Genomic DNA, 25,866 nt, shown 5'->3' on the forward strand with positions numbered 1-25,866 from the left:
ATTGCTTCTTCAATATGAGTATTTTGTTTGTACTCATATTGAAGTGGTATGATCTTGATTATTATTTTAATTATTGACTGCTGTGAACTACTGTGTTTTGAAAAAGTGGAGTTATGCGGTTGGATGGTTAGTACCCCATTTATGTTTCTTTTACAAAAAAAACCCTACACAACTACAGCTACTGACTTCAGAGTGCCTGAATTGAGATATGTGGTCCAAGAGGGCTTTGAATAACTCCATTGTGTTCACTTGCAGACATTACTGACAGATTGGTAAGAATTATCAGCCAAAACATAAATAATAACAGTAATTATATTCTGATTATATTTAATAATGTGAAATCAGTCACTTCTAGAGTCTAAAGGGGAGATTTGGAGAAGTTGCAGGCTCTCAGTTCAGACGTGTGGGGCAAAATGCTGAAACATGCACCTGAATATTTTGTAAAATATTAACGTTGATGGGTTTCACTTTAAGCAAGACTTTTTATATGCAGCAATGCAAAACTACTTTATTCAGCATCTTCCAGTCAGAAATCACTGTAGAAAAGGAATGTACAGTACTCAGGGAGTTCAAAAGTATGCACTTACAGAGGGACCAAAATCACCTTAAATTTCATATGTTAAAAATAACACATACTTGCCTAAAATAAGTTTGAAGTAATTGATGGAAGCTAAAACAACATGTAAAACTCCTCAAACTTGTATTGTGATATTTTTGTAGTAATTATGTTCTGGATTGAAATGTGAGGATTTGTAGCAAGTCAGCAGATTTTTTTTTTTTTTTAATTTAAAATGATTTATTGATAGAGTATTTTCTTTCCGTATGTTTTAACAGAAAGAGAGAATGTATGCCATCATAGCTGTAGTGGTAAGTTACTTACACCACTAGTACCTGGACCAAATATTGATTCAGCTTTCTGATGCACACTAGTTTGCAGTAAAATGTCATTCTTTTTTTAACCAAAATTCAGTTTACTGAATTAGAAATCTGATTTACTTCCTTAATAGCTTAACGTAAAACCAGCTTGGCTTACATTAAAACCTCAGTTTCACTGTGAGACTTACGCGTGCATTACCCTGCATGAGTGCAGAGATATACTGACTCTAGGAGGTGCTGGCCGTGTGCAAGTAAAAAGATTCTACTGTATATAGTTCATAGAATATCAGGGCACAAGAAAAAAACCAAGGATTTAAAAAAAATGTTTTATTCTTTTTGTCAGCAGCTCATTTCCCAATTAAGTTTATGGAGCAGCGAGAACTAATCCTGCTTGAGAAGGCTCTCATGGGCATCTTAGGTGGGGTACTTCTGTTCTATCTAGGGCCAACCTGGAGAATGGCCGTGGTTCTGGGCATCTGGTCTTCACTGATTCATGTGTAGTAAAGAGACATTCCCAAGACTTCATTAAAACTATTAAAAATAATGGGAAGGATGGGTGTGCTCAAGTTATGTTTTTGAGTATGCGTTAGAGCCTTCTGAAGTTCTGTGTGCTAAGTAATTGTCACTGAAGTCATTGATGAGTACTGACTTGAAATGTGAAGAACCAGATAATTTTTAGGTGCTCTACTCTCAAGTTCATATTTATGTTCAGGCACCCAGTTCTGAAAGATCTTGTTCAGGTTTGTAACAGTAATTATTCTGTCCAGTTTTAATTTGAACTGTTGGTTTCCGCTTCCCTGAAGTTGTGTCTCCATTGGGAGGGTGGCTGTAACCCTTGGAGTATTAGGAATGATTGGAATTTGCTTGGGTTTAGAACATGTGGGGCTATGCAAGAATGCTTTGTTAATTTACATTTCTGCTGTGCTTTTATTGCTTCAAACATGAAATACAAAATTAGCTTACATTATTTTTCCATTATAGTGGAACCTTTGAGTTTTTTGAACTTCTTGAACTATTTTTGTTACTTTTTTGATCAAAGGGATATTTTCCTTTTTTACCTTTTTTTTTTTGATTGAAAGATTCTATGTTTACTTACAGTACTTATCTCCAGATAATTTATTGTTTAAATAAATACAAAACTAAACTGGCTAATAAGAATTGCCTATGACTATCAAATTTTTAGCATTATGATCAGATTAATAAGAGGTTTTAAAACATTTGAATTCCTCTCATTTGTTAAGAAAAGGTAAGTTATTATCTGTAATTAGTAAGTTTGGGGTGGGGAGGGGGTCCTTCTCACTCCACCCGTAATGGAATATCGACAAACCTGATCTTACCCACATATTTAAAATTTAAACATGACCTGCTTTTAAACAGCATCTACTTGCCTTTTCTTAAAAAGGTGGGGATAGTGACTTACAATCTAGGGGGTTTTTCGCATTTATATATATATATGTGTGTCAGTTTCATGTCTTAATTTAGCAGCTATCTTCAGCAGGAAATTTTGTTTTCAGATGAGCCAGGACGGACAAAAGGCGAAGTGCTGTGAAGGGGTTGGACACTGCCAGTTCCTTTTCCACATGCTGCTATATCTGTTTTTAGGAGACACTTTTTTTTAAGACTGCATAAGAAAAAAATTTCTAAAAGCTCATTTTCCCCCACGAACTGTTGCTACTCGTTTCTTAGTGGGAGGTATTAGGTGGCAAAAAGAAAACCAACAACCTTTTGAAAGTTTTGTTCCCCCTTGATTCAGCTGGAGAGAGGCAGTACTTGGTTTTACAAAGGCTCTGCTGTTCCGAAAGCACTGTTGGCAACAGTGGCTGGTGGCAGCACATGAGCTACCTGGCAACCTGCTTTTGTGCAAAGTGTGGGTGCCCCACTTTCCCAAGTGCGATAGCGACCCTGTTAGAACTAGCTCTAAGGGTTTGTGACTTTCATATTTCTCTGGTTTCTGAGAGTTGCAAGGATGTTTTTCTTGAGGTCCTCCTGCCTTACAAACCAGAGTGCTGCGTTTTTTCATGCTGATCATGTGATAACTGCTTGCATCAGGGGTGAAACTTGACACTCAGGAAGCAAAGGGTAAAATTCAGCGTGTACAAATTCAAATTGGCTTAAAAATAAAAACGTCGCTTAACTCATTATGTCCATTCTTTTGCAAAAGGAGGGTAAGCATTATGGGGAGAACCTAAAAGCTCTTTAAATAAATTTTGAATTTGTGTCAGCATTTATATGACCAAGTCTTTTAGAAATTGTTACATTTGCAGAGGTACTATGCCTTTTTAATATATTTTCCCTTACCAAAAAAAAAGTGAATTGGGCCTCCGATTCTTTTAACACTTAAGTGTGTACTTCATGTATGTAAACAGTCCAGTATAAAGAAAACAGAAAACAGTAAGGTACTTAAAACAGAAAAGCACAGATGTTATTAAACCTGTGCTTAAGTGTTTATAGGGTTGGGGCCATCAAACAAAACATCCATCCTGCTTTCCTTCCATTAATAAAAATGTACCTGGTGAAGTTACTTGAATAAGTGTGGCATGTGGCAGCGCTCACTGAAGGAGAGTGGGAAAGAACATACCTGGAAAGGATGTGTAATCTATTTAAAACAAAGCTTGCTGGTGTCCTATAGCAAACATTTTGAGATTTTAATGTTCATAAAACAATCTGAAGCTGCTTAAAACAAATACTAATGACTACTTTTGCATCTGTATTCTATTTTTGAAAGTTGATGAATAATTTTACCATTTCCAATTGTGTGAATAAACTTCATAAAACATGGTTGTATATGGCAGGTGACAGAAAAACTGGCTTCTCGTGAGCACGGCTTTCCCAGATTTCCCTCTACTAATATGTGAGGGGGTTTTTTTCAGTTGCCAAATGTCAGTGTTTATGTAGTCTTTCAAAAATAACTTTCAAAGATCAAGTTCAAATATCTTTTGATTAATATTAAGATGGTAGCTAGGGGAAAACCACTTCTATTTACAGACGTTAGTTTTTATTTATGGGTCTGGTAGAAGACCTTGGTGTAAGTCTAGCAAATGATGTAGGACTGTAATGTTACCTGTACTTATGGAGCTTTTATTACCTCAGTGGGACCCACCTAACATTTATTTCAGTTCCGGGAACAGGCGAAGGGAAGAGTGAGCTATGCTTTTATTTAAAATATTTTTCCCTATATATTGTTATTTTTGTAGATATTTTTAAAATAAATTATTATATGATGGAGAATGCAATTCCACTGTAGTATCCCATTTGATTCCAGTGTACAATATCAGATTGTTTGTATTGAAAAGAATGTATTTGGTAAGTATTTGATAGGTTAATGGGAAAAGTTATTTTCAAACTATGCTGTGTTAGTACTAGCAATTGGAAATACTTTTCCTATAAGAAATTAAAATTATCTATATATATGACCTCATATGTACATTTGGATTAACTGTCTAATGACTACCCCAGGGCTGCTATAAACTTCTCTGAATAATTTAAGAATTGCTTGTTTTTAACTGTTTAATAGTCTTTTTTTCTTGTCCTTTTTTGGCAGAAGGTAATTTTCCCTAGCTATGGAAACAGTGTGCTCGGACTTGCATATGCGCTCTGTTTGGATTTTAAACTTAAAAAAATGTATAAAATGTGTATAAAGAAAAGTGTAAATAAAAATATTTTTAACCTTTAAACACTCTTGTGTAAACGTTGTAATACTTGAATTGTAGTCGACCTGCATTACTTTCTATGGGGCTTCAAGGTTTACTCAGTTAAGTAAATCTTCAAAAATATTAAGTGTTGCTATAATTCATAATGTTATATTAATGATAGCTAAATTTATCCCGACAAGTTGTCCTTATATAGCATCAAGCTTGTATCTCTAGCTGTATTTTATAATCTTGCCAGTTTTAATTGCTGCAGTATATTCACGTGTCTGCTCTGCATTTCAACTTGAAATCATGTTCTGAGTCAATTTCATTGTTACATCAGTAGCTCAGTGTCAAGGCATACATTTAACCTCTAAGACTGAAAACTGAGCAAACCTGTGGTGGTAGAGGCCAGGAGGAAAGGCGACTGTTCCCCGCTATCATACACGTGGAATTGAGGGCTCTGAGACCATGTGCATTCATCACACGTTTGTCAGGAGTCCAAGTCACGCTGCTTTATAGCAGGAAGGGGAAACTTCATTTCAGGATTAATACGTCAGATTAGAACAACATTCAATACCAAGAGGGGAGGGGGTGGGTAAAACAGAAGGTTATGGTCTTACTTTCTTGAGCAGTATGTTGAAAGCTTTCCTTGTCAGTCCCTTGCCACATTTTTCCTTTGCCACTATTTTTCAACAGCTCTCTTGCTGTCAGATCAAAGCTCTTGGTTGAAAAAGTCTGCTATCAAGAATATTTGAAAATAACTGTAGTCTCATGTTTTTTTGAGTTCTATAATAGCATTTTTATTTTATTGCTTAGAATTACTTAAAACTTAATTTGCATGAAGTAACTTTTTTCCCCTTCCCTCTTTGGTAACTTGACTTCATTCTACACTAAGTAGTACTGTTTAGTATTAGAGAGAATAGTGCAGATGAATTTGTGTTGGTCCCAGTGGGATGTGTCACAGAACGAGGTGCCTCTTTTATTGTGATGTGTCCCCACTTTTTGGTTCAAAAGGAGACCAAATGTGCTAGACTGATACAGTGAAGAGAAGATGACAGCAATCTTTCCACACTGTAGATGTGTTATTTACAATTATTTTTGTTCACCTTTCTAATTTCCCTTCTCTGTGAGCCAGGTTGTGTTTTTGGCAAATACTTTTCTTCCATGATGCTATGCTGGCCAGCCTGACTTACTTATTAGCACCTCTGTAGCTGATTAGGAATCTTAAATAATTATTCCATTTTTTCACTAAGGATGGCTCTCACATTTTAACTGATTGATAGTTGCTCATATCAAATTCTTCACCTTTTTTTAATATGTGGCCTTATTTTTTGGCAGTAGCTCAGTTATCTGTGTTCACCTGTACGATATGAAATTAATGTTAGTTTGGCAAAGGATTTTTTTCAGTTAATTCTTTCCAGATTCTTTGGTATAAGATATCCATCCTTGTTGACTTGAAATTCTTAATTTCAACAGGTGTTCCCTCTTTGTTACAGACTGAGGTTTTGGTTCTATGGTTTTGTGTTTGTTGTTGGGTTTTTTTTGTTCTGTTTCTTTTGTGCTTTTGTTTGGTGATGGTTGTTGTGTGTTTGTTTCTTGGTGCTTTTCTTCTCTGATTTCATTTGCTTCATAATATGGACAGGAAAACTGTTGCTTTGGGTGTTGCACAGGTTCTGTATGAGTTCTTTACCTTTTGAGTTCATAACATACTCATGGACGTGTGATTTCCCCCACCCAGCCTTCAGCCTGTCAAATCTTACTGATGTTTCAATGTCACCTTTTAATTGGAAAAATTTTTGTTCTTTCAAGGGAGAGGGTAGGGAATATGTGTAAAGACAGCTTTCATTTCTTGTTTTCATTAACACTCTCCACTTTTACATTTGACGCTTTAGTTGCACTGCCAGGTGCTTTAGGCGTTGTTTACTGGTAAAAATAAACCTCATAATGATCTGTGTTTAAGTACCCAGTGACTCTTCAGTCACCTCTCAACTGGAAGAAATACCAGCATTAAGCACCATATGGTAAGTCACAGGCTTTCTCGATTGATGCTGTTTAGTCCCTGACAAACCAAAAAAATGTTCTTTTTGGCATGTGTCTGATGTCTCTCAATATGTCTCCTGGTGATGTTGCCCTTGGTAGGGGTTCTGTATTATGGATAAATGTTGCTCAAGTGGTGCTGAAAACCATTTGTTTTCTAATGAAATAGATGGCTGTAATGGTTAATGATTTTATTGCACTATTTATTTTTACCAGACAGATATGTCTTTGGCCAAAACTGGCAGCTTCCTTTCCCACACCTGTTTCAATATCTCCTTCGGCATGTTCTAAGCATTGGTTGGTTTGTTTGTTTTTGTCATGTGGTTCATCTCATGAGTTTGAGTTACGCCAACCATTTAATTCTTTTTCAATGTGAGAATTTTGATCTCCTGTAGTAAAGTGTGCATGTTTTGCGTCTTTTTATATGTATTTGAACATTACTGATAAGACTTCCTGACTTTACCATCCCTTCTTTGTCAAAAGAATTGCATAGTGCTAACTGAAACCAAATATTTCCCCCATGTTTAACTTCCATAGTCTTGGGGAGAAGTTCTGGGGGGGGTCGGAGTATTCCTCTTGTGTTTACCTTCCCAGATTGCTAAAGCTCTACAAAGCACGTGGGATTGTGCTTGTGGTGGCGACACTGGTGTCAGTGCAAGGCATGGCCTCAGCACCTTTCCCCCTGCTGGTGTAGTGATGGCCTTCGTTTTCACTCCTGGAAAGGAACAAATTGCTCTGCTGTCATCTTGCAACTCTTGGAAATCCCTGTTGGCTACTTTATTTCTGAGTCGCTTGAGTATTGTTGGTCGGCTGAGGATGTTCCATGGGATTTGTTTCATGTCACACATGCTCTCACTTCTTAGTCTGGTTCTTACAGGTAGTTCTGAAGGATTTTTTTAATCTAGCACAGGTGGCAACTTGATACCAATAACCTATTTTAACTTGTAGTGAAAGCCAAAACATCTCAATTAAAGTTTCAGAAGAAGACATTTCAGAGTGCCAAACCTTTTATATAAGTATTTCTTCTTCTGCTCCTTCTCAGTTCATTTATTGCAATCAGGAAGAGTTACTGACAGGTAATAGTTCTTCCTTCACTGTTTCTCCTGACAGGTTATCCAAAACACTGAAATGGTCAGAAAAAAATAGGCAATGGTAATTAACTGAACTATGTATTTTAATAACTCTTCATGGTCTTAAAGTTGGGAGCTGATCCAACTAACAACCTTATTGGAAATGTTTTCACTGATCTCTGAAGGAGCTGGGTTTTGGCTCAGTAGTGTTTGTTGAAAACAAGGGGAGTGAGGTTGACCTCTGTGTAAGTTAAATAAACTAAATACTTCAGCCAAAGAAATCACAGTACAAAATTGTTAACATCCAAACAATCAACAAACTGTACTTTGCAGAAGTTATGAACCTTACAAAATTATCACAGTTGCTCAATATTAGTTTTGTCCTAGCTTTGCAGTGCAGAGATTTTTATTTTTTTTTCCCCGATGGTAAAAAATAATTACAATAATGTATGTTTTGCTAAACTTGTTAAACTAGTGTAGGAAGCCATGCTTTCAGATTTGTAGACTTGTTCAAAGCAGGACAGAACACAATAAAGTGACTGGAAGGTTCGCAGTTTTCCAGTACCTTAACTTATGAAGTTTTATGCATCTGCTGTAGGTGGAAATTGTCCGGTATCCTTCAGAGCCAATGCCTGGGACCAGGCATACAATTTAGCTACTTCATATTCCTGTTCTTCTGTAACAATAGACTGGTTCTCAGGCTTTTCAGTTAGTGAAATTGCCATCCCTTGACGTTCAGAGAAGTTACATTGCATTTCTGTACCTGTATAATACTGTGCAATGTTACACGCATAGAGGAATAAGAATCTCTTCAATCACGCTTCAGGAATGTGACATTTTCCTATTCCATAAAACTGTCAAAGCAAGCAAAAGCCTTGGTTTTCACATGTGCCAGCACCATATTGTACTAATTTGTGAGACTGAAGAGGTAATTTCAAATGATGTATTAGAGAGAAATAGTTAAAAGTCAAGACAGTGTCATTCTATGCACCACTACCCTGTGCTCCTTTCATCCTACAACAGAAACTGGAACTGTGCCAGCCATAGCCCACCTCCACAGGGCAAAACCATGGCTTCACGTAGCGGGTGATAACATACAGTAAAGATATAAAGATATAAATGTGCCAGTGATCACTGGGGAAAGCTATCTAGATGCCACTTTTAATTAGTGATTGTGAAAGAACCCTGAAACATGTCTTAGGGTTTCCTAAATGCATTTCAGGATTAAATGTGTATAAGGTCGGGTGTTACTCCTTTGTGAAAGGTACTCTCAGAATGGAAGCAGCAGTTGAAGGTACCAGACGAGATGGTTTTTGATGAATGTGAAGCAAAGGAATGGAAATGTGCAAAGCCAGCCTGAACAAATGCCGTGGTACCAAAGAGCAAGGAACTGCAGTAGAACCTCCTGGCTAATGAGTACTTTCCACAGAAACACAGGATTATGTCCTGAAAAAGGCATCTTGCTTCTAGTTTTGCTTTGCACCTCTCATTCTCTCTCGATAAAATATGCCCTCTTCATTTTTTCTTGCTTCTGTTGAGCTTGGGAAGAGCAACATGTTGGCTGTATGGACACTGTAGTGGGACAGTAAGAGTAAAATGAAGAGGTGATTGATGAATTGTATGGAAATGGAGATCTAGAAAACAAAAAACTATTTAAAAGCCAAATAAAAGCTTTTCCTCTCAAAAAGGGTGTTACCCTAGCCTGAACAAATAAAGCCATGAAGCCAAATTTCTGCCTTCTAGAAACAGAATACTAAAGGTTTCCCCTTATGCTGTTCTATTGCATTGAATGACAGTGGGAGTGTCAGTGAAGAAAAAAATCTGGATGATTCTTCATGTGCTGCTTGGCTCTGTCTCACTTCTTGTTCAAGCTGCACAACAAAGCGGAAGGGTCTGCTGCTGCTCTTTTGGTCCCTAGAACCCTGCAAGGCTTCAAGCCCTGGCCCAGGGACTTAATGGTGAAGCAAGTCAGAGCTTAAGCCAAGAGTTAAGTAAGAACGTAAATATAGGCTTCACTACTCAACTACATAAATCTCTGCCTTTTTCTCAATGACTTGTGTAAGGCAAGATGTCGCACAGCTGGTAGCGTTATGTGCTGCGTTCTCTAGTTGGTCTCTGTGTGAGTGGTTACATCCCATGGACCTCACTGTAACTCCTGTCACTCTTACAAGTGTGTGTGGGTACTGCTAGAAACATTGACATGCCATTTTCTAACAGCAAGAAGGAAGACCCTAAAACACTTTCAGTAATAAACTGTAATAATAATGTAATGGTACGTGTATATATAGTAAGCATATAATACATTCTTCTCATTCACGGGAGAGTTGCATCACATGCCCTGGTAGAAAATGAAATAGAAATTAAACCCCTTCAAAAATGGTAATCTTAAAAGTCAGTTATAAGTGAGCTCAGCATGAGACTGTTAATTATTAAAAAGGCAGCACAATAAAAGAAGGAATGTGTGCCTTTAGTTGGAAATTATTTGCTAGACCAAGAAACTGTGATTCTGGTAAATAAAACACTATATTATATCTCTCTTTATATATATATATATATATTTTTACATATATATATGTATGAAGATACTGATGTCAATACATTTATAGGCAAATGAGGTAAAGATATTCACATCATCTTGCTAGGAAACTAAGGATTACTGTGAAAATAATTTTTAAGGTAAAAAGATTTGATGTGCTAAATACCTAAAGAGACTGGCAACAGATGCAAAACCTTTAGCCTTTTAACTTCAGTTAATTTCCAAAATGTATTCAGTTTGACTGAAATCCAAGGTGCATTTGAATTTTGAAAGGAGTTGGACTTTGTTGTGATGGGCACTTAAGAGCATCAAAGGGGTGTTTGTATTCTCACCGCTATTAGTAGCATATGCCTGTGCTTTAGAAGAGGATTGCCATACCACACCTTAGCTGGCATCTCTGTTGGAAGGATCAAAAACTTGTGAACAGAAGAACTATTTGTCAGCGATTCAAAAATGTGGAACTAGAGCTACTGCTGGCTACAGTGAGAAGTCAAGGATTTTAATTATGGAAGGAACAGCTGGGTGTTTAACTGCAGCGACACGGAAAGTGAAACTATATGTAGTTGGATTACACTGTTTTTTTTGTTTCTTTTTTTTTTTTTTTGCATTATGTTTGGGGTTTTTTCTACATGTCCCGTCTTAGAATATAGGATCTTTATTTGGAAAGCACCGACTATATTTTGGATGCTGTCATAATGTGACACAGCTGATGAGAAAGCACACGCTGCAGTTCAAGTACTGGTTTACCCCAGATGTGAATGCAGTAATGCCCCTTCTACAGTTAAAGGCCAGTCAGTGCAAAAGCACAAAGTGCTCTGCAATGGCATCTGTCCTTAACATTCTGTTTATTGCCTGAAAGTGACTTCGGACCTCATAGCTGCCAAACTAGCACCTCTGACACAAATTGAAAAATGACCCACATTAAGTATGAAAAGAAAAAGAACAAGGTAAGTTTCACTCCGAATAAAACAGTATTATTAAATACGGAACTTTGTTCAGCCCCCCCCCCGCCCCCCCTGCCTTTTTTTTTTCAAGTTAGGAAGTGGATAAGTGACTGTGCAAATCGTAATGCAATCGAGAAAGAGGCCCATTAGCATTCTTCATTCATTAGTCACTTAAGTATGTTTGAGTTACAATTCTTCATTGCTAAAGATGGAATTTTCATAACCAAAACCATAATAAAATATTGTTATTGTCCGTTATCTTGTGGTTTGGGTACTGAAGCTCATCTTGTACCATTTGTTCATTGCATTTCTGATATCCCATTACCTTGCAAACATCAGCTGCTGCCTGTGAAATACAGCAGAAAAATACAATAAAGCTTTAAAAAGAAAATGCACAAAGCTGTGATCTTCTTATTTCACCTCAAATGGCTCCTGACAATCCCATGTGCCAACGAACAAGAAGGACTGTCTGCTAATTTTACAAACAGCTCATTGAGATGCATCACGCAATTCTGTTATGTGATGGTTAAATAGCCTTATTAGTCTGAAAAATACTTGTTCCTGCTATAGGTAGTTCTATCAGGTCTGTAAAGAAACTGCAATAGAGAAGCACAGGAATTTTCTTTAAGAGGGAATAACAAAAATTATCACAAAGAAATGTAAAGATAATAAGAGGGAGCGTACCTCATCTGGCTTTCGACAATATCATTCCTAGTAAACTAGCTGCTCCCTTATTCTTAAGCTGCTTTACCTTTTGCATAAAAATTATTTTTGATAAAAATTTCCAGGACTAGTAGAGTGCTATTCTTTGTATTCTAAAATAAATTACTACATTTTGGGGGAGGGGTCAACCTGAGAAAACTCATAAAGAGAGGATTCACATTATTTTCTTGGTGTTCTTACTGGGCCTAAATGATGAGTGTAGGCTTCCCTCCCCATGCCAGGGAGAAGGAAGAGATGACAGAATGCACTCCACAGCAGTGCTGGGGTGCTGTGAATCCACATGGGGAGTCTATGGCCAGCCCATACCCAGGCAGCAGAGGATTCAAGAGTCAGGCAGTCTGGACCATCCCTTCACCCCAAGTCATAGAATCATTTTGGTTGGAAGAGACCCTCAGAATCATTGAGTCTGACCATAATCTAGCACTAAACCATTTTCCCAAGAACCTCATCCACACACCTTTTAGACACCTCCAGGGATGGCAACTCCACCACTTCCCTGTGCAGTCTGTTCCAATGCCTGACAACCTTTTCTGTCAATAATTTTTTCCTAATATCCAATCTAAACCTCCCCTGGCATAACTTTGAGGCCATTTCCTCTTGTCCTATCACTTGCTACTTGGTAGAATAGACCAACCCCCTCCATGCTACAACCTCCTTTCAGGTAGTTGTAGAGAGCGATCAGGTCTCCCCTCATCCTCCTTTTCTCCAGGCTGAGCAGCCCCAGTTCCCTCAGCTGCTCCTCATCAGACTTGTGCTCCAGGCCCCTCACCAGCTTCGTTGCCCTTCTCTGAACTCTCTCCAGCACCTCAGTGTCTTCGAGTGAGGGGCCCAAAACTGAACACAGGATTTGAGGTGGGGGCTCACCAGCACTGAGTACAGGGCAATGGTCACTGCCCTGGTCCTGCTGGCCACACTGGTGCCAGGCCTGGGGCTGTGTGGGACCCCCAATAGAATTGTGATGGTGACCTTATGGCACAGACCGTGGAACTTGCACTTTCCTTATGTAACAGCTATTCTGAACAAAGAATACAGACAAGTGCTTTCAAGTGCCCGTGTCATAAACTTCAAGGTATTAACACTTTTTCACTGCTACCTAAAAATTCTCAGTATTCAGTAAAAGGAAGGCACTTGTTTGCATTTGAAATGTGGTGTTAGGTGACCAAGATGAAGCATGAGGAAAAATATCTCACAAAATATTAAAAATAACAAGTACCAGCATCCTAATAACCGATCAGAAAACGGTGACACATGAAATAAGTCACCTCTTTTGGAGTAGTTGCTATTTTTATTTTTTCCCACTAGTGTGTTTGCTGCCTTGGCCTCGAGTGCTGCAGCAGATCTTACACACGGTGAGAGGTGGGGACTCCTGACCGGCAGATCTGAAGAAACAAAGCAGCAGTGAATTGACTGACAGCAGGAAGACATTTCTCACCATTTAAATCAGAACGGAATATTGCCCTGGTTTATCCTGTCTGACAGGAAATTAGTACTCGTTGGTTTATTCATTTATTACATTGCGGTTACACAGAAACGGGACACTCCTCGCTCCCTTCAGTCTTCGCCGCTGCCGCCGCGGCGGCAGGAGAGCGATGGGCGGGGCCTCCCCTCTGGCCCCGCCCTCTTGGCGTTGCCGGGTTACGGCGGCGCCGGTGGGCGGGGCCGCGGAGGTAAGGCTTGCACGCGGCGCCGCCTCCTTATCGGGCTGTTCTTCTTGACGTCACAGCTTAGCGACGCGGCCGGTGTCCACCGCCCGCTTGGCGCCGCCATGTTGAAGGTGAGGAAACCGCTGCTCCCCACGCCGTGCCCGTCGCTGTCCCCCGCCCGTCTCGCCGCAGCCCCGCTCCCTTGACAGGGCTCCCCGCCGCCCGTACCCACCCTGGGGGAGCGGGCGGAGGCAGGCGGTGGTCCCTCCCTCCCTTCGGGCCTCGCCTCCGCCCCACCCCGGGGCCTTGCAACGGGACGCGGCGGCTTGGGCGCGGTGCCGCCGGGCCGCGGCCCTGGGGGTGTCCTCGTCCGGTGCGGCGGCGGGGCGAGGCCGGCAGGGGGCGGCCCGGGAGCGCGAGCGGGGGGCCCCGCGCCGAGGCGCCTTGCGGGCGGGAGCTGTGCGCCGGGAGGGGCCGCGATTCTCCCTCTTCTCGTTTTAAAGTGGGTTCTGTTTACTCGGTTGAGTAGACGCGTTAGCGAAGACCCTGGCGTTGTTGCCAGCGAATGATTTCTTTTTCCCCTTTTGGAGCTAAAACTGCTAAAAATCTGTGCTGTCTGGGACAGCTCTGCCCGGAGCACGTTGTCTGTAACTCTCACAAGCTGTTACTTCTACTCTTGTTGCAGCTGCATCATCTCTCTCTTTAATATTTCAAAATTGAGTGCCCAGTCCGTGTGGCACAAAAAGAAATCACACGCACACTACGTTCCTTATTTAAAATTACTTCTTGGATACAACAGCATGGAGTTGTGTGTTATTGAGGAGTTTGGATTCATACAGTTGTGAAAGTCCTGGTCTCACAAGTTGCCCTTTATTGCATGTAGGTTCTGTGAAAAGGGGAGAATGTGCATGATCTGGGCCTAAAGCCCATAGTTGTCTCAAAGGTCTTTGCCTCTGATAAGAAGAGCTCCAGATCCCTTCAGGCTAAAAGCCAGTTGTATGTTTTAATCGAATTATTGTCGTGATTACTCATGAAGTTGGAGTTTTTTAAAAACTGGTGATACTCAGTTTTTGAAATTGGTTCTTTTTTATACCTTTTTTGTTTGTCAAATATTGATAATATATCAATATGCTGAGCAGCCTATGCTTGCTTTCCTCTTGCCATAACTTCCTTTTTTTTTTTTTTTGTATTTTAAAGTTGGGGCAATTGCTGAAATTCTTACATAAGGATTTATTGTCAGAATTTTTGAGAATTATGCAAATGTTACTGAATTGTCCATTAGAGGAACCTGAGGGTTTAGATGCTATGCATACTATTACAGTTTTTATACAGCTGTTGAGGTTAGCCATATCCCAGTGTTTTGGGCCAACCTTGGTTTTGCCTCTAAGAGCAAAAGAGGAAGGTGGCTTCTTGATGTCTGTGCTTCAGGAAACAGGAGTGCTCAAGAGTTTGATTTTGGTTGTTTGTGTGTGTTTTGTTTTAGTTGAGGTTAAGAGGTAGGAGGAAGAATGGAAAAAGAAGAGAAAAATTAAGCAGCTTTGTACATTAGGGCTAATATCAGTTGTCACCAAAGCCCCTAAGGATTTTTTGTTCTTCCTTTTCCCATTTTGACAGGTTGATAATAACAGTAGCAAGTGAACTGAGAAACCACAGACAAGAGGAAAAAAAGACAAAAGTTCTAGTTAATCTTTAGCTCTTTTTTTCCCATGTTTGTATTGCGAACTAATATGGGATTTATTCTTCCCAGAGGCATTTTTTTAGTTAAGAATCAAGAACTTTGAGAAAGACAGTAAAACAAGACAATGGAAGATGAAATGTAGTAGTTTTTTGCCCTCCACCTTTCAGATAGAATTTGCTTGTGAGTGATCTGGTGTCTGCAGATAAATTTGAATTCTTCAGCTAGATAAAGGAATAAACTTAGTATCTTTTTTTATTTCAAGTAAATGCAGAGCATTGCCTAGAGAGAATGTCAGCTCTACCTTTTTTGTATCAGCTGAATAGCTGTTAAGACAAGCAGATTGAATGCACAGCTCCATCAAAGTGTTTTACTAAACCAATTGGTTTGTAATACCTGGTTAATATGGAATTAAGAAACGAGGTCCTAAAGTGAATTTTGGAAACACAAAGTAGAATGGTTTATCTTTAGTGTTAACAAATAAACCTTTTATTGTGGGCGTGTATATATGGTACTTTAGTACCAATTGTATCTGTCTCATAAACTTAACTGATCTAGAAAACTATTGCAGTATAGCTTGAAGAGCGCATTTAAGATTTAGGAGATTCTTCTTGCCCTTTTCATGTTTAATTTCATCTTATTTAAACTGTAAATATAAAACTTTTAGAAAATGTCTGCATTTCAAGATTTTGATAATATGGTGTGCATCTTTATATGCAAATCTTAAATATTTAAAGCATTTGCATTTACTCTTTCTGCTGGTAACATTTAGATAATTTTCAAACAATATAAATGGTGTTGAGCAGCAGCACAGAACACGCCTGTTATTTAACACAGCAGACTGGTTTTATTTTTCCTAAACAGAAGTTAGCAATAATTAATTATACTGAATTAAAGTATTGGTTTTTATGTAGCGGTTGTGTTTTGTTTTTTTTAAATTCAAGGGACACTTGCAGAAATGATAAATAGAAGATGTGAAAACTATGCATGTGTATTCATGTAACAAACTTTTGCTGTATTCAGGAATTGAGTTTTAGACACTTGTCTCTGAGTGGCCCTCTCCAAAGTTGTCTTTTTCAAGGCTTATTTCAAAAGCTGTCCCTGCTACCAACCTCTTTGGAGTGTAGTGTGTTCCATTAATTTAGTATTTGATCTACAAAAGCTATTTGTAGTTTTAGCCTTACTTGAAATTTAGGCTCACATGAAATATTTGCACTGAATATGATTGTCCAGGTAACTGGTTGTTGTGGTTTAAATACATTTTAGACTACTTTGAGGAAAGTGAATGGAGTAGATAATGTCTTGATGTCTTTTCTAGCTGTGTGTTTCATTCTTAAACATTCAAAAAAACACAGGAAGTAATATTTTACTGAAAGCGTATTTTTCAGAATGAAAATGCATTCAGATTTTTGCCTTTTCAGTGGCAGAGCAGTTTTGCAGTGAAAAAAGGAAAGAATGAGGAAATATGTTCTACAGTTGTTAATGGTCAGTGTCGTTCATATTTTTATCTTGGCTCATGACAGTATGTGAAAATTCTTTGTTTAAGCAAGCATTATTAAATATTGTTCATGTCTTTCTTGGCTGTGAAACAGAACTGATCTGGTCGTTGTGGTGTTTCATTATAGTGCTGTAATAACGAGTCCATAAATACGAATAAGGAAAAACTTCACTTTTAAGCTAAGTTTTTCCATACCTTTTGACCTACCAGATTCCTTGTGTTTTTCTGAAAAGCAATCCCATGACCTAGTTCTTGTGTGCTGTTCCTCTATGTGTAAATGAACGCTTTCAGCAAGTTTGACAGCTATATAGTCTAATTTTGAGTTTGAAGAGTCTCTTGGTTACATTTAATAAATGCTCCATCTGCAGAGTGGTGGAAGAAATTTAATTTGCAAATACTGATTTGTTTGCAATAAACTTACAGTCTGGATAATTTTAAAGCTCTTTTCTAATAGTTCTGCAATGGGCAGGAGCAAAGTTTCAGAGTAACTGTCCTGTGGCTAGGTCAGTTATCATCATAACAGCCTGAAGGATGTATTGGTTTGATCAAGGCTTCAGTGTCACAAGCAGCTAGGTCAATGTCATGTTCCCTTGTGACTTCGGAAAAGGAAGAGGACTTGTCGCCTTCTCCTTTTTCATTCCCTGTTCCCTGGCCACATGGTTCCTCTGGTGCTTGTCAGACTGTTTTCACAGGTGGGTTCGACTTACTAACCCCGCACAAAGCTCTCCACTTCTTTTTCAGGATTAATCTTTTGCCAAATTGGCGAGGTGAATTGCCTCACAGGGGAAGCATCCGGCCACCAAAGCTAGGGCAAGGTGAGCAGCAGGACTTCGCGAATGGATGCGGTGGGCAGAGCCAGACCTCTCCAGTTTGGTGGCCGCAGGCTGTTAGATCCACTCACACTGTCACCTGAGACAACAAACCGCAGGCTGTTGTAACTGTGTGTGTGTGTTTACCTGAGCGGTAATGTGAACGTGAGGCATTGAAAGGTTTCCCATTGGAACTGCCGTTTCTTGAGTTAAGCGTTGCTGTTGATAATGATGTGCATTTGTTGGAAAATGCTTTTTGTGCATTCTTGTTTTTTCTCTTCTAAGTTAAAGCAGTCTCTCCTGGTGAAAAATGCAATGTAGTAAAGATCCTGAGTACAGGCAGAATTATATTCACCTTACTCATGTTGGTTGTGTTGTGTGACTGGATTGAATCTGAAGTATTCAGAAACAGTCAAGTATCTGTGACAATGTGCTGTGATTCGTGTTTCTCACAGAAAAATAGGAGACATTCCTAAAACTCTAGAAAGCAGTGATTATGTTTTGATACTTTCAACTGTAGGTCTCTTTTTTTTTTTTTCCCTAAATCTAGATGCAGACAATAACTAGAAATAAAGTGCTGAACTTTTTGGTACTAACTATGGAAAAATGGAGGTGTTACCAACATTCACAAAGTTGTTTAAAATATGAATATAATGTTGTTAATATCTATACTGAGAAAATTACTGAAAATTGTGTTTCAAGGGAGAGAAAACAGATCTTTTTGTGAGATGAAAACTTAATGAGATTAGCATTTGTATCTACTGTCTCCTTTAGCCTCAGGCTTTTTCAAATAGCATCTAAATAATTTAGGTGTTATCACTTGAATACCTAAGAGCATTAGATTGTATACCACCAACTGCCTTTTCTCCTAACTTCTAAGCATCATAACACTTATTACTGTATATGGGGGCATAATCACTGTCTACGTGGGTGCGTTCAAACGTGTTGCCGTTTTGTTTGAACATAATGATTTTCATGTCTTCTTGTAATGTTTCCAGGTAATTCGGCTGGGGGCCACCCCTGTTAGCCTGAGCTTGCTCTCTCTCCAGGTTTATGCTTCCTCTTCAGAGAAGGACACTCCCAAAAAGGAGTTGCTGAAAATTGAGGAGGTAAGTATGGTTAGACCTGTAGGGCTCTTCTATCTATACAGAAATATCTGCAGAATTCTGAAAGACATATTTTGATGCCTGAAAGCATTTACCTACGTCTCTTCACCCTTTATATTCTTGCCTTTAAACTTCTTTCTCTATTTTCAGTAATAGAGATGTTGATATGATTTGGCTTCTTTTACCTGAAGGTTGCATTTGATGCCCTCTGCTTGATAGCGTCAGGCTTGCTTGTGTGCAAGATCTCTTTCCTACATTAAAGCCTTCTGCTCTTCATTCAGAAATTACCTGTTCATGTTTGTGGATTTACTTGTGGTCATATTTCAAATCCACAGGAATGTTTTCTTTGCTTTTTAACCAGGTAGCACTTTGTATTTTTTAAAGTTTTTCTTTCTAAAAAAATTATCTTTTTTACAGGTAAAATTCTTGGCTAGCAATGGTTTGAATCAGATATAGTAGCCTACAGAATTTTATCAGTGTTTTTTTCTTTACAGCATTCAGACCTAAGCAGCAATGAATACAATAAGTAGTGATAATAAAAAACAGTTACTGTATTGTTTATCTAAGATGTTATATCACAAGTAGAGCTTTAAAACACCCTGTCAAACTGTCGACACACCGGCATTATTGCACAGGCTTTTTGCAGTCTCCAACATTTAAAAAAAAAGTTGTAGTTTAAATAAAGACATAAATCCCTGAGAGTTTGTAGATCTTTAAAAATTTTAAGTACATCAAGCCAAACTGAAGTTTTGTTACGTGAGCAGTGAAACACAATGAAACTTATTTTTCTGTATACTTAGGTCTTTAGGATGTGTCTGCAGGGGCAGTCCACGTACATAACAGGAGAGGATCAATAGCTGGTGTGGACTCCTGGCTTCACCCCAGTGAAGTTGCAGTAGCGTGGGCCATGGCATGCCCCACAGCACTGCTGACATGGGGCAGCAAACAGGCAGCAGGTTCAAGTTACATTTGTGCGGAATAATTGGCTTGCCCACCAGCTTCAGCCAAGCAGAATGTACAAGCTGTGGGGTTTTGGCTGCCTTCCTTAGCGTTCACAGGGTATGTTTGTTAGGATCTCTGTCAGCTGTCCAGTTTCAGAAGACATATGGGAATTTCCCTATCTCTGAGACTTCTGTCCTTGTGCCAGACATGGCTGTTAGGTTGTCTAACAGGATCAGAGTTAAACTGATTGTGACTGTGATTGCCAGAGATGACTGGACTTCCTAGGGAAATGAGACTTAAAATGCTTGTCTTTCCAAGTATTATGGGAAATCCAGCTGCATGAATTATTGAATTGACAAATTCAGTGTTGTATATTTTTTTATGGTTAGCAGCTTTTTTGTTGTGGTAGACATACAGTTGTTTTCCAACTTATGAAAAGAAGGCTAGCTACACTTCAATGCAACAATACATGTAAACATCAGTTTATAATATACCACATTTATCCTACATTTTGTAGTCTAAAATATAAGCTCTCTATACAAAATACCAGTGCAGTATATAAAACAGGTTTTGTTTTGATCTAAACTTTGCTGTTCAGCTTCAACAGTATAGACTTCAGGTTTTCTGTTTGTTTTGGTGTGTTTTTTCCCTTTTTCTTCTTTTTCGAAAGGAATACAATTTTAAATATGTTTATGTAATTGTAATAAATACGTCGTGATGCTAAACCCTAAATATGGTAGCTTAGTATTTGTTATGTGGAGATGCCCATTGCTCGTCACTTGGATGTTACAGTTCCTTTTTGCTCAGCCCCATGGCGCTATTAATGCTGTCAGTTGCTGATGTGGTCAATGACGGTAACACTGGGATGTCATATGGTTTTCTTGCTCAGTAACAAACAGACAAATTTGTATCAGATGATACCTTTGTTAGAAGCTACTTAGACTCTTTAATGATGGCTTGTGCAAATATAGAAAATGGTTGATTGTGATTTCAGAGTTGTAGTACATTTAGCGTGTGAACTGGGAACCAGAAGTGCTGATTAAGACCAGAAACATTTTTTCACAATTATGTTTTGTGTTTTTATTAAACTAGTTTAATATTAATTTATAACCTGTGACTTGGATCATATAGCAGCTATGGATGAATTGCACAGCAATTAGAAGTCATCGTCATCATAGTATATAATTAAACTTTGTTCATAATTGTCTCAGAACTGTGCCTGAATTTTTATTATGCATTGTTTCTGTAGTAAGCACTGTGTTAGATGTTCTCTGTTTAGACTGTTCATGCCCTGAAGACCTACTTAACACAATTACACCTTTGTTTTTAACCTCGTGTTTGCTAATATTCACAGCTGTCACTCTACTCCTCTCCAGCTCGTGAGACTAAATATGTGGAGAATCCACAAACCCAACTGGAAGAGGGGGTTTCACATTTACGGCATGTTTTGGAGCCATATACAGCCTGTTGTCAGGTATAATGATTTTATATCACATCTGGTAGTGGTTCAGTGGGAAGGGTTGAGCTGGGGTGTTTTTTTAGAGTCAGAATTCATAGATAGCGGCAAAGTAAAAGTCAATAGCTGTACAAGCATTTTTCCAAAATGCTGCTTTACTTCAATTTTTCCACAGTTTGGGTCATAGTATTTACCCTCTCCTCACACAAAACCAGTTGTTTCTTTCTACTAATTTGCTGAACTAAACCCCTGCTTTTTCACATTTTGTATCCTGCCGGAAGAATTAAAAGAAAATTAACTAAAGCTTAGAATTGTTATCCTAAGTAAACTTAAAGGTATCTAGGGATATCCGGATTTGATACTGTACTGTGACTGATGAAGACAATAATTAAATTTGTGTTTTCTGTGCTCAAGGAGAAGGCCTTAAATTACCAAGCGGTGTGTTTTGGAGCCGCAGTACTGAGTTGGCCTCACTGCAACTGTGACAAAACACAACTTTGCAGGAAATAAATCAGTATTTGCTGAACTGGAGTGTTGAGGGAAGGCGCGTGGCTCTCTGGAAGACAGAAAATCCCACGTCACTAGTAGTGGCAAGCCTACTAAGTCCCTAGGTCCCAGACCTTACCCCAAACTTTCTTATGTGTTTTGTTAGATAGCATGTTTCCACTAAACAGTCATTGAATACAAAAATAGTCTTTGGAGCATAGAGGAAAACCAAGATCTTTGTAATCAAGGCCTAAATTATTGATATTAGATTTCAGAGCTTTTTTGTTCTTTCCTGACCCAGCAAATGTTGAGGCTTTCTTATGAAGCAAGGGCATCCTTGTCACCTGGGTGCCTCTTGGCAACTTCAAGTGATTCTCTGCTCTGCACTCTGGCTGGTGTGAATCCTTTTCTTAAGCCAAGCTGTTCACATCAGGGTGTCCTTTCTGCCTAGAAGTTCTGCGGTGTGGTACTAACCTTTAACAGCACCAAAACATTTTTTTAGAAATACTCAGGGTTACTCAGTCTAGTGATGTGTTTCTAAAGTGCCACCAGCAGGAGCACTGACTTCAGTTTTGAAGGAGAAGCGAGTTTTTCCACAGTCTCATTAGAGCTCTGACCTCCTAAAGGCATGGGTTCAGTTTGGTTGCCTGTGGTAACTGTAACTTGGGAATGGAATTGGAGACAAGGTTAGTTGCCCAGTTGGACTGAGTGCAGGCAAGCCTTGAACAGTGCTTTATGTCTCACTGGCCCATTGCTTTATTTTTTGTCTGCTTGGTGATCACTTACATAAGATGTGCTCTTCTGTTCACACACAACAAGCCATTTCCTGGCAGTGGTTTACTGACTCATTTTATGAAGTGAGCATGTAAACTTTATGGGTTTGTGGTCAGCTTGCTTGCTTAACTGTAGTCAGAGATAGTTTTGGTTTTACACCACTCCCATCCCCTCCTATGTTAAAGAAAATAACATTTTAGATGTGTCTCAGTTGTCTTTAAAAGCATAACTCAGGATAATGAGAAGAAAATTTGTTATGTTTGTATATCCATTTGCTTGCTTAACTGTAGTGAGAAGTCAGTCCAAAACACAGATGTAGAAGCCAGTTATGTGGGAGCTGTGATAGATCAGTCTTAGTCTCTGGGGTTTTAAAAACATGTTCCTTTTTTAATTGGCTTTTAAGAAGACCAACATCCATTTAGAGTCATGTTGTGTGTCACATGCTAACACTTTTTTTTTTTTTTCCACAACAGGTTTTGTTTTGTTTCGGTTTTTTAAGTCATTCTTGCCAGTGAGGAAATGAAAGTTCTAAAGATATTGTCCCCCATGCAGTATCCCAAACAAATGCTTTCACTTCTGCATGGATACAGCTCAAGTGGTACTGCAAGACCATTCTCTGCTTTAGCTTTGGACATAGATGTTTATGAACTTGTTCCCTAATTGATAGAAAGTGTTACACTATCTCTCTGAAGGATTATTGGCATAGTAACAATTAGCAGGGTTGCTCTTGTTGAGATATTTTTTTTTTTTCTACTGTGATAAAAGGCAATGTGATTTCTTTTACTTCCTGCATATTTTCAGCCTGAGGAAAGAAAAAAATCTAGAACTAGTTTGTGGAGTTGATGCAGTGCTTTTTGATTTACTTTAGACATTGTATGGAGATCTCATTTTCCATGTCACTTCAAAAATGCAGTTTTGTTAGCTCGAGATGGTCTGTTGGAAAGTGCAATTTACCATCTTGCAGAATGAGTCATTGTACCCCTGTGAAGTGCTGGGAAGGAGTTTATTACAGTGTTGTACTTCCTTCCTTTGCATTAGCTCAAGTTATTTTGCGATACCAATGTACACTGAGAAACCTGAGATAATCCTGAGTTTCAGAAACTGATCAGAAACTCAGTGAAATATTGAACTTGACCTCTGTGTTTTGAGGTATTGTATTTCATCTGTGTCCAAAGACTCCTTTGAGAAAAACCTGTATGTATGTATGCTTAACGTAATGTTGAGCAAACATAGCCCTGTAAGTGAAGGGTGGAGGTGGGAATAAGATCAAGTTATTTTAGGCACCCAACACTTCTTTTTTTTCTTCTTCTTTGTCAGGTCAGTTACATTCTGTAGTTAATATTTCACTTACTTAGTATCTATTTACTGTTGTTTTCTTTTTTTTAGGATCTTTATGCCAAAGCTATGCCCAAATTAGAAAAAGCTGTTGAGCATGGTAGAGGTAAATCAGTTTAGTTTTCTTAACTAGCAGTTTAAAATGCAGGACTGTATGATGTCTTCTGTTAAAAGAGAATTCCATTAAGCGTCATGATATATGTAGTTTCTAATGCAGTTAAGACTACTTCATTTGCACTGTATATCTGTTTAAATATCCTTTGTAGGTCATTACGACACTACATACCTAAACAATTAAAATCTGAGACCTGCGTTTGTGTCAACCCGTGTCTCTAAAAACAACAGTTATGCAGGAAAAGAATAATAAAAAAAAAAAACCCTCACAAATTATTCCCATCTAGTAGTATTTGCTTGACCCAGCCTAGTAATTGAAGCTTCTTGCGATGTTCACTACTTGTCGCAAGTGTTAGGCCTTTTGTTTGTAATGTTAAGCCTTTTCATTTTGGCTTACTTCCTTGGATCTCCTAAGAATTTTGAAGTAATCCAAAATAATTTTTATTTATTTTTGTTATGGAACCATCCTTTCATACTTAATCTCATCAGGACTGAGCATGAATGCTATCTAGAGCTCATTTCAGATACTCCACCTCCTTTCCTTAAACTGAAATCTCAGTCTTTTGAACTCCTTTGTATGGAAGGTTTTCATATTTTTTTCATTCCCCCATCAGACTCCCATCTTGTAGTGAGCTTTGCTTGTGCTGTGTCTTTCCTTTGTTCTGTGATTTGTTTTTTGTACAATGTTTTCTTGAAACTAATTCTTCTTAACGTGTAAATGTAATAATCCATTTTGAAAATGTTTTTATCACTAATTTGAAAAAGCTATAATGATGCAAAAGAGCAAAACAAAACAGATGGCCCAGGAGCAAAGGCAAAAGCTTCTGTGAAAACTGGTAAATACAATACGATGTTCAGTTTTGTTCATGTGTCACTGGAGAAGATCTCAAAGGCTTTGAATTTTATGCCAGCAGATCTAAAATGTGCATGATAGTTAAATGTGTTTTGATAACTCTTTGTTTTGTAACAATATCCAGCATGTATTGATGATTCCTTATCAGAAAAACATTTTCACATGACATTAAAGCACTTTGTTCTGACTTCTTTTCAGAGGGCTTTGAACTTCTCCAAAACCCCCCTGCTGGATTTTATCCAAGGCTTGGTGTGATAGGTTTTGCTGGAATTCTTGGGTTGTTTCTTGCAAGAGGTAAGTGGGAACCTTTTGAACTGCTTATGTTATGGTTTGGGCTAAATTATTTGTTTATTTAATACTAATTTTTAATTGTGACACATAAGATCTGTACGAGCATGTTTCTACAATGTTCCTCCAATTATGAAGAAACTTCAGGTAAAAGATGTGTAATAACCATCAATTATTGTTTATGGATACTCTATTTGTTACTGGAATCTAGTCTTTGATAATTTCCAATTCTATCTTATTATAGCAAAAGTAGGTTTTTTAGCTTAAAAATTTTTTTAATTACTTAAGTTCTTGATCTCATATGTCACTGTGGGAAAACTACAGAGGAATAAACTATGGTAAAATACAGAGGTTCCTGAACTATTATACATGTACAATTAGGTGTATATTCAAGTTCTCTAAGAGTACTGTGTGTCCAGACACAGAGCTGCTGCAGATGGTGATATTCAGCACAAGTGCCTGTGAACTCTGGATGTACTATAAATACATGCATGTTATGGGCTACAGAAATGTGATACAGTTAATTTCATCACACTAGTTGAAGAAACTAATAGGTTTATGCTTTCATATAAAAAATATATATTTTTAAGAAGTGTTAATTTTGAAAAAGTATTTTATGTTTGTATTGAGCTATTCTTAATACAGTAAAATTAAATAACACAAGAAAACTTGTAGGTAAGAGAACCATGAAGTTCTAGAATTTAAATACTAGGGAGGACTTGCTTTGGATAAAAACATGACTCTGTGGGGCCTGTATGTCTTGAACAAACTCCAAGTGTGTGCTTGACTATGTAGAAGTGGAAAGCATTCTGTGAATATATGCACTCCTCAAAATATTTTCCAGTGAAGATGGTAAAAGTGGTACTTTTTTTTTTCTAGCCTTTTTTTTTTTCTTTTTTAAATTAAAATCAAGGTCTCCAGCTTCACCTGTTTGAAGTTTTTTCTCTTCAAATTCCTGCTTCTGAAGTTATGTGATTATAAATGAGATCAGATTGCAGCCTTTACTACTGTAGCAAAACTGGTGGAGGGGCAGGGAATTGCAGTCTTGAGGCTGGATCTAAAAGAGTAG

The 25,866-nt window shown here is 38.3% G+C and overlaps 1 protein-coding gene across 6 annotated transcripts in view; it reads left to right on the forward strand.

Moving 5' to 3' along the window:
- Positions 1 to 13,250: 13,250 nt before the first annotated feature.
- APOO (apolipoprotein O) overlaps positions 13,251 to 25,866 on the forward strand; it is a 50,972-nt gene continuing 38,356 nt past the window's right edge. For 3 of the 6 annotated variants that reach the window (XM_065071129.1, XM_065071122.1, XM_065071119.1), the window contains exons 1-5: positions 13,453 to 13,592; positions 18,442 to 18,552; positions 20,846 to 20,965; positions 23,594 to 23,648; positions 24,708 to 24,803. In XM_065071129.1, the coding sequence (XP_064927201.1) occupies positions 13,584 to 13,592; positions 18,442 to 18,552; positions 20,846 to 20,965; positions 23,594 to 23,648; positions 24,708 to 24,803 (391 nt within the window). In that variant the 5' untranslated portion in view covers positions 13,453 to 13,583. Of the gene's footprint in view, positions 13,593 to 16,557; positions 16,622 to 17,275; positions 17,327 to 18,441; positions 18,553 to 20,845; positions 20,966 to 23,593; positions 23,649 to 24,707; positions 24,804 to 25,866 lie in introns of those variants that run through there. The other 3 variants (XM_021289311.2, XM_005503723.3, XM_065071105.1) reach the window with 3 other exon arrangements.

The sequence above is a fragment of the Columba livia genome, chromosome 1, assembly GCF_036013475.1.
Source record: "Columba livia isolate bColLiv1 breed racing homer chromosome 1, bColLiv1.pat.W.v2, whole genome shotgun sequence".
Classification (NCBI taxonomy): Eukaryota; Metazoa; Chordata; class Aves; order Columbiformes; family Columbidae; genus Columba; species Columba livia.